Below are 11,293 nucleotides of genomic sequence, written 5' to 3'. Positions count from 1 at the left end.
TCTAACTCTGTCTTTTTACTCTCAATAGCTTTTTTCTTACATTCTTTATCATAATGCCTTTTTTCATTAAAATAAAGAAAAATTAGATTGAGATAGAATATTTAATGAGAACTATGAAGGAGAAGAAAGTAATAGCTCTGTATGAGAACTCAAATTTTGTGCTCTCACTCTTTACTCCAATCTTTGGCCGTTTACCCCTTTAATAAAGGAGTAAAGCTTCCAAAACTTAAAATTCTTCTTCAGCACATTTGACTTCTTCTTCCCCAATATCAGCAGCAGCAGCGGTGTTCCAGAAGAGATATAGAATATAAACAGTGATTTAACCATACATGCATTCATACCTTCTATCTTCTCTTTCATCATTTTTTAAATTTCTTCTTGAATGTGCGCCCTTTTATTTGTACTTTGCCTCCAAGTAACCTTTTTTACTATTGATTTTTTGAAAAGATCCATAACCTCCAAATATTTGAGCTTTTCGATTCGGTGTATGCAAAGAGAAAGTTTTCTTCTACAAGCTTCAATATTGCACAAAGATGAAAAAATTTCTCTGATGAACCTTTGGATGTGATCTTTGCTTTTGACCCTAACTTTTTTAACTTTCTTCTTTTTTGATTGAAATTGGTAACCCACTTTTTGTACTTTGATTTAGTCCTAATCAAAACTTTTCCTTTTTCTTGCTCTACTTCCGTGATTTCAAGTGGGTAATAAAAAAGAGAGAAGAGAGAATTTGGTTCGGTGTGGTTTGGTTATGATGAAATTTGAGTTCTATTACTTAGTTAGCCACCAATTCAAGTGAATGGGCTTGGATCATCAATTGGGCTTATTAAAATAGTGTAAATTATATTCAACCACTTTATGAGTGTATGTGAGCTTGAGAGTGTGATTTGTATTCAGCCGTTCATTTTCTTAGAGCTTATGAATCTGAACCATTGTTGAGCTTTGTTTGCTTGTTATTGGACCAGTTTAGTTAGTTTAATTTTTAGCACATTTAACAAACAAATCACACAAATAATTGGACTTTAAATTCAATAATAATATTTAAAATCTTGAGCGCAAGACAACCCGCCCCTAAAATTTTAAAAAAACACCAGCCTAAAATTTAAAAAAAACACCATAAAATTCAATAAATGAACGTTACACTAAAATTTTACCCATATCAAAAAATTATTGCAAGTTAGATAAAAGCTTTTTTTTCAATTTTCATTGTCTTTGTTTGCAGCCACTTGTCAATTGTTGAAATTTAGCACTTGTCAGGAATTTAGCCGCTCCACTTATCAAGAAGCTAATCATCTACGGCTCTTCTATTATATATAAAATAGAGAGATTCTTCCACCATAATAACGCCAATGCTTGATTTTCTTTTATACCAAGAAATCAACTAATTGATAATTCATTTAAGTTTAAGCTAGACTACAGCTTTGGCAAAGCTTTAATTGGGTAATATTAGGACTTCTGTATTGAATCTAAATAACGGTTGCGCTAATGTTCAGATATAGCATTACATTTTCCAGCCTTCTTTTCAAAGGACCGTGAAAAGAATATAAATAAATAAAATTTCCCAAAAAGCATACATTAATATGCCAATCAGATTACACTAATGGAAAACATAAGCTCTTCATACTTGTTGAGCTGCCGAGCCTGTGGAGGACTTGTGGTTGAAGTGACAAATATAAATATTATACACACCAATCTGCACCAACTCTTCTACCTACCAAAATTGTATTCTTGTGCTGCACATAACCGATACTATATTCAACCACTTCCTCCACAATAATTAGTGATAATTTTATAATTGATCATACTAATGACCTTGAAAATTATCTCGTAATCATATTGACAACTGGAGGGAAAACAAAAATGGAATAAGGATTAGTTTGTGAGCTTTGGAGGCTTTAGAAAGCATATGCTCCTCACAAACCCTTTCCCAACTTGACCCACTGCTTTTAAAACCTTGGGTGGGTTGTGTGCTTGATTCACATCTGTCTCTTGCTTCCGCTTCTTTAAAAGAGAACGGAAAAAAGGAAAGGAAACGGTTACAAAAGAGAGAGAGATTTGTTTTTAATGTACTTTGCACTAAGTCCACAAATATAAAATTCTGAATGCAATTTTCATACCTTTGAAGAGTAAGATTCTACCCACGTTAGGCCAATTACATCACCTCCCAGAGAATCATGCCATACCTTGAATGTGTTGGAGAACTCTTTCTGCAAGTGATAGATGGAAGTATCAAAATTAGGCATAAGAAACACACCATGTTATGTTCACCGTCAAATTATTTTCACTGTACTTGCCTCTAAATCTCTGACAAAGAACCTTGATGGATCAAAGTCTATAAGCAACTTATTTTTAAGTGCTGCTGGTTTACCCTTCAAATCTTTAGGCAACAGAAAAGGTTGAAAAGACTTGCTAGCATGCCCTCTAGCAATGAGTTTTCCTGCCGACATTGCAAATATGAATATCACTTGATTAGTCAAGCACAAAATCTGAAATTGAAGCAGAGAAGCTAAAAACATATAATATCCATGCTGTCAACTACTTATAGTCCTCGTTATCATATGAATCATATATCTTGAACACTTATATAACCATCAATGTTGATCAGATAAACCCGTTATAGCTAGCAAAATCACATAATTGCATTGTATCAGTAATAATCACAGCAAACTAATTATGTTCCCATCACACTTAAACCATTCATGCACTGTACAATTGTATAAACTACCAGTCATTAGGAATTGTACCATTATCAGCTTCAGATGGAAAGAGAAGTCTTTGGGGATATGGGAGTTTGTCCTTGTGGAGAAGAATTATGGCATCATAATTGTTTAAAGGAGTTCGAAAAAGGCACTGCAGCAATAATTTAATAACTCGTCAAGTTTGTGGAAAAGATATCTTTTTATTAAAATTTGAAACAATTAAGGAACCGAAAAAGGTGCTCCACTTACCTCCCATCTATATGGACCAATCTCCTCCTGAAAAGTGAGTTTTGTCAACAAATTTGCACTGCTTTTGGCATATGCAACTAACCTTTTAAGTTCCTGTTAGAAACAAATAATGCAGAAATTAAATAAGCAGAAAAAATTACTTACGTTTATTCTTACTTAAACACAATCTGAAGCCATGTATTACCATATATCATAGAGAATTACTCCAATATTTAAATGCATTACCAAAACGACGAGTCCAAAGACAATGAAATTATCAAACATATAAAGGTAATGCATTTTTTTCTTTCAAAAATCAGGCCTTAATAACTGGGAAAAAAGCTGTAAAATATCCAGTCAATCACACGACTTACATTTATTTCTTTCTCATCACTTGGGCTTAAGTCATTATTTATGTCAACAATCAATGGTGAATAAGTCCAATCATACTGTGAGAGTAATCTCAGGAACCTGTCAACACATCGGACATGTATATGAAAACTAGAAAAAGTGCTAGAAACACACAAGTGTTTAACAGCAATCTGATATATACTGAATCCTAAATCTAAGGAGAATTATCCGCCCAACTTCACACCCAATTCTCTGATATTTCAACATAAAACATAAGTTTCCAGTAATATAAGTTAGAGAGTACGTGATGCAATGTTTAAACAATCTCAAAATAAATAATTAAACATTCATCTCTAGTCAAAATTATGATTGCTGATTTGATTACCAGCAATGATTTAGAAACTCACCTTAAAAACCCATTGATTCTTGAGCAAGGAACACCAAGCGGAAAAGGATTCAGAAAGACATATGCAACCAACAGCTCAACAGCCTCCTCTAACAAGCAAGCTGAAAATAAATGTGAAGAAACCCATCGTTTTGCAAGTCTATCAACATGAAAATCCATGTATTAGTTCCACATTACAAATGCAATATAGCTTAACAAAGAAATTTTCAAACATTCACCTCACTACTGTCCCATATATTGGGTGACGACTTTGTAAACCATTGATCATGCTTGCATGCTGACTATGAATAAAAAGTTTCTTGTCAGTAGAATGAACTCGCTTTGCTTGATCATTTCCTGCTGCATGTTAAATGGTTTGATCAGTAGGATTGAAGTAAGATTTCCAATAAGTCATCAAATTCATATAAGTAGTGGAAGCCCATACCTTCCTTGTTTAACAGATTAAGTCCCCTTTCATGCAAAATTTTAAGACGAAATGCATAACCAGCCATCAAAACATCTACATCATTCTCAGTGGCAGTACATGTCACCCCCCATGTCTTCTGAAGACTGCCAATAATAACCAAAAAATAAATAATGAATGAAATACTGGAAAAGATCCATCCTAAGGTAAAACAAAGATTCAAGGCCCCACCTCTCTCCAATTTGAATAAGAAAACTAGATTTTGTCTTTTCAATAGCAATTTCATCCATGGGCCAGTTTCCAGAACCCTCCAGCTGTGAAAAGCCCCAAAAATAGGAAGAAAGTTGTCATAGATTGCCTATATCAAGCTTATTTCAGTTAACACTGCCGGTGAATAAATCCATACCTGAATCATGACTTCCAGAGGTTGAACGCACGATGGAACATACTTATTAAGTCTCAGAGATTCAAATTTTTCATTAGCTAGAAGATGAGGTTCAGGAGGGAAGACTGATGTAAACCTGAAAGCTGTAAATAAAAAATAAACATGCAACATTGATCTGGCTCAGGTTTCAATAATTACTTTTTCTTTTTTGGAAAAAAATACTAATAATAGTTTTGTTAATTGTGAACTACAATGCAAACGCAAATAGAAGCACTGAAAATGACAAGTTTAAGGTAAAATACCAGAGTCTAAAGGTTGTACACTTGACACCTTCAAAGGGAGGTCTTCAATAAGACGCAAGCGCTTTGATAAAAGATCAAATGCCCCAAGCAAATTTCCAGAGTATGATACAGGATCTGCCAAGAGTTAATCGTTTCAAAAACATTGCGGTTATTAATAAAAGCACGCACACACACAAACACGAGAGAGAGAGTTCCCAATACCTCCAGCACCATGAAGCAAAGAGAAATCCAGTTGATCAACAGCACCTATAATATTTTCCATGGATAGAGAAAGATGCCGACCAATCACATGCTCAACTATTCTTTTCAAAACAAGATGCCTTGACCATTGCTCACTTTCCCATACTATGATTTTTCATACAATAAAAAATGCCATTATCATGTTAGTCATCAGGATATATGACTTCAGCCACAAGGAGGTATGATAGTCAAACAACTAAACGATAAGTCAGAACACAAGAAGGCAAACCTGTGCTTTCAGCAATTCTACCATCTTTAAACCTTCTAAGCTCTGCTTTCTCTCCCCAAAACTTCCGGAACTCCAGACCCTGCTTCAAATCATAAGTAACAGCTGTATTGCATGCAAGGAAACAAATTTGAAAACAAAATGAAAAAGAGATTATATTTGGACAAAAAAATATACCTCATCTTTACTTTCAGCATTTGGGCCAATATCAACTATCCTAAATGCTTTCTCCAAAGTACTCACTGAAATTCCTATGAACAACGGTTCTTTATCAAGTACAGACAATCCCTGGAGTTGTGAATTCAACTAGAATTAAGAGAAAGAACAAAGTATCCAAAACATGATATTTAAATGAAACAGTGAAAAATCATGTTTAAAACCATACATCATTCACACTCCATTGGCATTGTGTGTTTCTCCACGTAACTTGGATCGACTTTGCTCTGTCATTCAACGCTTTGGCTAAAATACCATGTACTTTCTCCTCATACAATCTCCAGCACTCATCATCCAAACAAAATCCTGATACATATACCTCCTTCTTTCCCTTCAAATTTAATCTATAAGAACAATCATGTAATAAATAGATTTTTAGCTTACAAGTCAGTCAGTCAGTCATCAAGAAATTGATCCAAGGAGGGGAGCTCAGAACTTTTCTGTTCAGACTTCCTTTGATATAATCCGCTAAAATTTTAATGACACATAAACTTAGGAGACCTTATATAAAAATAATAAAAAAAATACTTGCTTTTAAGAGCTGCTAAAAATCCAAGTATGATCATTGAAATTCTTCATTTTCCTTTCTATTTATATTACATTTCCAACATATTACATTGAAGAGTATACAACAAAGTAAAACATGCAAAAAGTTTTGCACTAGAACATGGAGATCGCAGAGTAACACTCCTATGACTTATATTACCATCCAACAGGAAAAGCATTCAATCAGACTAACGGACACAACAAAATTAAACGGAATAAGTTACCTTATGCAATAGTCGTATTTAACCGCATAGTCTATCTTGGTCATAAAAACTTCCTCAAATCCGCCAGCTCTACACTTTTCCATGCACTTAAGTGTCAAAGCAGCCTCATCTTGAAGCTGAATATAAAATATGTGGAACAAAAGCAAAGAAAATAAGAACAGCAGCTATAGAAAAAGGAAAAGGAAAAATTAAAATTGGTATTATGGCCTACGCACCTGATTTAAACCATTTCTAGACATTCGGAAAGCCAAATTGAATCCTCCAGATGGATGGCATATGATAACAGGAAATGACTCTTTAAGCTGAATCTTTTCCTGAAAATGAAAATCATGGACACAATGATTGTATTAAGAGTTAAGACAATGTAATGCACATAACATGTGTCAGAAAATTGCAAATATATTATATATTATGCAAAATCATAAGTATGAGATAGTCAACAACTAAGCCTTGTTCACTAGGTCAGGCTGGCTCCCTCTCTCAAGTATTAAAAAACAGATAATAGGGAAAAAAGAGAACCAAATCACTCAAGATGTTGATATCAGAACAGATAACAAATGAAAGGTGAATGCAAATAAATACCACATAATATGATAACACAGTTAAAAGTAAAACGAAACCAAATAATGGAAAAATTAAAAAACAAGTAGAGATGTGGACCTCTTTTGTAATACTATTCAGGCCTGTCTTTGGAAAGTATAGCCCTCGGCTCCACGACTCCGACGTTGCTACAAAAAAAAAGAACATTTGCAACAATGAATATATACCTATTGCACAACATATGTGCATTGAATGTCAAAACCTAATCCCCACTCCCAATCTGTGATGGTTCTTTGTCAATAGCAAATTGGCTACAAAATTGATTAAGAAACTAGATGTGACACTGGATTGAAAGGATATGGCATAGGCTTCCATAACAGAACTATCAAATTGGATATACCAGTAAAGAGGAACAATGTTAAACAATTGCAAATACATAAAATATGGTAGACACCAAACTTGTGATCAAAATTAGCCAAGTATAGGTCAAAAAGTTATAATAATTTTGTCCATAGCATTTACATGAAAGAAATGGATGTCTATCTTAAGCGCAAACAATCTGAACAGATACACTTTTGTAACTGACCAATCATGATGATGATACAAAGGAGAGTCTATGCACATACCAATGAAGTTCAAGGTAATCCGAACTATTTCAATTGCCTTCATTGAATTGCTGATTTGTTGCTTAGAAGCAAGATATGCCAGTACGACAGAAATCAAAAACCCATTCAGGCAATCATGAACATATACTGAACTTCTTTGTCGAGCCCAAACCTAGATCAATGGAAACAAGAACTCAATTCCGTGTTCCCTATTATACATATCTTTAACATTATTAGTGTTATCATGTTATGCATGATGCAAAAGTAATATTCAAATATCAAACCTTAAGCAGGATCAAAGCCTCTCTTATTTCCTTCCAACCAAGAAATGTTTTGTTGACAAATGCTGTATCCTCTAGAAACATGTCTTCCAGAATGCTAGAATTGTACTTTGGCGTAGCCTGAAGTGTGGTCCCTTGAGAATATTAACAATCAATGATTAATAGGTTGTAGAAAAGGGAAGAAGTCGTTATCTCAATAAAACAAAATATAGATAACCAGATATCGGGGGAAGTCGAGGAACAAACCATGATTCAAATTATGAATGTTATTACGCTTCATGTTCAGCTTTGATAAGCTAAATAGAGACGTAGCCGACGGAATGATTCTTACAAAAACACCAGGAACTTCAGCAACCTTTGCAGCTACAATTTTTTCCCTTTTAATGTTAGCCTGCCACTATTGTTTTAAGGTAACTTTGTTTTAAGGTAAAATGTGTGCAAGAACAAAAAGAAATTACCTGGATAAACAAGCAGCAGAGGCTTTCGGGCTTCATTCAGAAAGGTAGACCATTCAACCTTACCAATAGATGGAGAAGCCTCCAAGTACTTCTTGATCAAGCAGAGATAAAGGCACCTTTTGGCATGGTACCTATAATTTAAGTAATCTTTCTCGTGGAAACACCCCTAACATAATAATAGGAAAATAGCGTGACATTAATACCATGAACATTAACATGTATATAAGTTTGGTTAACCCTTCTTTTAGTTTAAGTTTATATGAATATTAAAATAATATACCTTGGGTAACCTGATAATAAGATCAACATTGAGCTCAGGCCTAACGAGACTCTGAATAGAATAACTGCCTCCGATTTCGATGAGTGATGGCTTCTTAAACATGAAGTCAACCTTATCCGCACCAATGTCCCTCACGAATTTCGGTGCTACATCTGCAGTTACCTGAAAACTCATCAGCACTCAAAGAATCAACGTTGAATGCTCCAAAAAGAACAAATTATAATAATATGAGCTTGAAAGAGCAGACCTTGAAGTCAACGGGGATTTCGTCGATGCATGACTTTATGGCGGAGACAGTGTTATCAACGATGCTGGAAAAGTGAGAGGAATGATAAAGGTGGACCTCTTTCAATAACTCGCTAACCTTCAACTCCGTTGAGTCCATCATAGCATGGTTGCCTAAACCCTCCATGTTGGTGCCAGCGGAGGAAGACGAAGGCGGACGGCGGCGTGTGCGAAGGGTGTGGCGTCAGCGAGCTCGCAGGACGGTTGTCTGGAATAGAACGTGACTTGCTAGTGGCTTCAGGGAAGAAGTAGCATGGTTCCGGCGGTAGAGAAGAAAGGGGTGGGTGGTCGGAGGCGGCGACGGAGGTGGATGAGGAGCTAGTGAGATTAGTCACTGGTTCACTGGTCCAACTGGTCTAACCGATTATTCAACCGAAAAAACCGTTTTAGAATAGAATAATAAATAAATTATAAATATGCAAGTATTAAGTTGAGGGTATAAGGTAGTATGAAGTTTTTCCAGTAGAGTGGTGAATTACTCTCTTAGGATTTTCCTTTTTTTTATATTAAATGCAAAATTGCCAGATGAAAGCATGATACCAAGCAAGTACAATTCCTCATCAGTACACAAAAAGTTAAAAGAAATATCTGACAAGAATAGGAAGAATATCAAATGAATTATCATAAATCCAACTAAAAAATAAACATAGTACTCGGATAAATAAATTTGATAACATTATTAATAACAAAGTTGGTAGTGGACTAGTGCTAGAAAGGCTTCACCAAATGAAGGTGCATACAGGCTTTAAGAGACAATAGACTCGGATTTGTGCAGTAGCATTTTGGATGAGTTGTTTTGAAGACCATTTGGTAAAACTAAGCTTTGAATAGGTACAATACAGGCTTCACCAAATGCTCATAACACCCAGAAAGACAGTTTCTCAAGATACATAAATAAGTGCACATCCTCTGAAAATAATCATCTGAATCAGTATAAGGCAGGAAAAAATGACCATAAGTCTCTTTACCCAAGTCAAAATAAACAACCATATCTGAACTCAACAATTTGACAAATTAAAACAACAGCAGCCCAACAATTTAGCAAATTATCAACTTAACGAATTCAAGAACAGAAAATCACAACAAAAACAAAAAAAAATTAAAAGTAACAGAAGAACACAAGAACAATTTGCAAATTAACAAGTTCACAGTAACAGTTAAAATTTACCAAAAGAACACTAGTGCAAGTGGAATCATCATGCTAATATGTTTTCTGCAAAGATGCTATTTGTGCAACTAAAATTTCCTAATTACTATGATCCAATTATTCTAATTTCACATGCAATCAACTTACTAAGTTTCTAAAAGCTAGAAATTATAAAACCAACCAGAAATACGGTTAAAGCATTTCATCAAACATGTTGAGTGCGGTAAAATTAAAACGAAATAAGAGAATTCAAAGCTTAATTTCAATGTAATAGAGAAGAGAACATAACTATTGTAACTTCAATTCAGTTTATGAAAAAATCCAAACCACTACCAAATCAAATAATTACTTATTGTAATAGAAATCAGAAGTTGCAGAGTTTGAAGCAGAGTATTGGTGTTGTGTGAGTGTATTGTCTGGAGGCGGGTTTAGGGAACTCACGGCGGGGACAAAAGAGAGCAGTTCGACGGCTGAGTGGAGCGCGCGGGTTGGTCGCAGAGTTTGAAGCAGAGCAACGTGGCTTCCAGACGAACGCGAACTCGAACGGTGAACAGCGAGTGAACGCGAACGGTGAACGCCGAGCGAGCGTGAACGGCGAAGAACGCGAACGAAGACGCGAACGTGAACGGCAAACAAACGGCGACGGAAGCGCGGCTGAGAAGACAAAGACGACGGACGCCGAGCTCGAGGAAGCAGCCGCGATCGGTGACAGCGAACAGGGGTTGAAGACTTGGAGCACGAGGGAAGCTAGATGACAGATGGCGAACTTTGAGTGCGACGGACGGCGGCAGTATGCCACTCCTTGTGGCTGTGGTGTAGGCTTAGTGGCTTACAGTGCTAGGGTTTGTGTGATTTCTCTAAATGAAAGAAAGAAAGGGAGAAAGAAACGAAGGAGCTTCCTTTTTTTGTGTAAACCAGCCCGGTTGCGGTTCGGTCCGATCGATCGGTTTTCGTTTAGTTCAATGGTTTCTTGTCAGTTTTTTAATTACCGGTTTTACATGTCTGATCGGATTGTTATTGTTGTCGGTTCGAAGTTAAACCGGTCCGATTTTTAGAACATTGTTTGATATTAGGATAGGGGCATTTTAGGAATTTTGTTCCTATGGATTCGTTTCTTATGATTTCCTAACAGGGTAGTAGGGTTTATGGCGGATTTACTATTTTTGGGTCAATTGGGTGTAGGGTTTATGGGAGAACCTCTGTTCAGTGTTATTAAAATTGGATCGAATCAATCGATTTAACTGAAAAATCGGTGAATCGGACCTTCTACCAGTCCGATTCGATGTTTGGACTGCATGTGGTATAAAACTGTTGTGAACCGGTTAAATTCGGTGCGAACCAGTAAAAATCGGTCGAATTCGGTAAAATTTGGTCCAACCAAACCGGTTACAAGTTAAATTTTAATAAAATGTTACATATGGGGTTCGAACCCCTCCCCTCTGGAGAAGTGACGCTGTGATGATTTTCATTAAAA

The 11,293-nt window shown here is 35.7% G+C and overlaps 1 protein-coding gene and 2 long non-coding RNA genes across 3 annotated transcripts; 1 reads left to right on the top strand and 2 right to left on the bottom strand.

Annotated features, from left to right (window-relative positions):
* Positions 1,432 to 9,009, bottom strand: LOC107640139 (nucleolar protein 6). Its single transcript, XM_021123598.1, has 25 exons — positions 8,635 to 9,009; positions 8,388 to 8,549; positions 8,108 to 8,273; positions 7,896 to 8,012; positions 7,653 to 7,783; positions 7,390 to 7,540; positions 6,884 to 6,951; positions 6,439 to 6,537; positions 6,224 to 6,339; positions 5,623 to 5,797; positions 5,415 to 5,525; positions 5,241 to 5,319; positions 4,973 to 5,116; positions 4,772 to 4,885; positions 4,491 to 4,612; positions 4,316 to 4,398; positions 4,106 to 4,230; positions 3,900 to 4,020; positions 3,683 to 3,820; positions 3,290 to 3,395; positions 2,946 to 3,038; positions 2,742 to 2,847; positions 2,292 to 2,434; positions 2,115 to 2,204; positions 1,432 to 1,998 (listed from the first exon to the last, which is right to left on the bottom strand). The coding sequence occupies exons 1-25, from the start codon at positions 8,797 to 8,799 to the stop codon at positions 1,870 to 1,872; spliced, it is 3,054 nt and encodes a 1,017-aa protein (XP_020979257.1). The 5' UTR covers positions 8,800 to 9,009; the 3' UTR covers positions 1,432 to 1,869.
* On the top strand, positions 9,037 to 9,841 carry LOC110271755. The gene is made up of 2 exons (XR_002362386.1): positions 9,037 to 9,134; positions 9,198 to 9,841. It is a non-coding gene; the product is annotated as an uncharacterized LOC110271755 (long non-coding RNA).
* Positions 9,052 to 10,213, bottom strand: LOC110271756. Its single transcript, XR_002362387.1, has 2 exons — positions 10,169 to 10,213; positions 9,052 to 9,260 (listed from the first exon to the last, which is right to left on the bottom strand). It is a non-coding gene; the product is annotated as an uncharacterized LOC110271756 (long non-coding RNA).

This window comes from Arachis ipaensis, chromosome B05, assembly GCF_000816755.2.
Source record: "Arachis ipaensis cultivar K30076 chromosome B05, Araip1.1, whole genome shotgun sequence".
Classification (NCBI taxonomy): Eukaryota; Viridiplantae; Streptophyta; class Magnoliopsida; order Fabales; family Fabaceae; genus Arachis; species Arachis ipaensis.
This window is presented reverse-complemented; position numbering and strand designations above follow the sequence as displayed.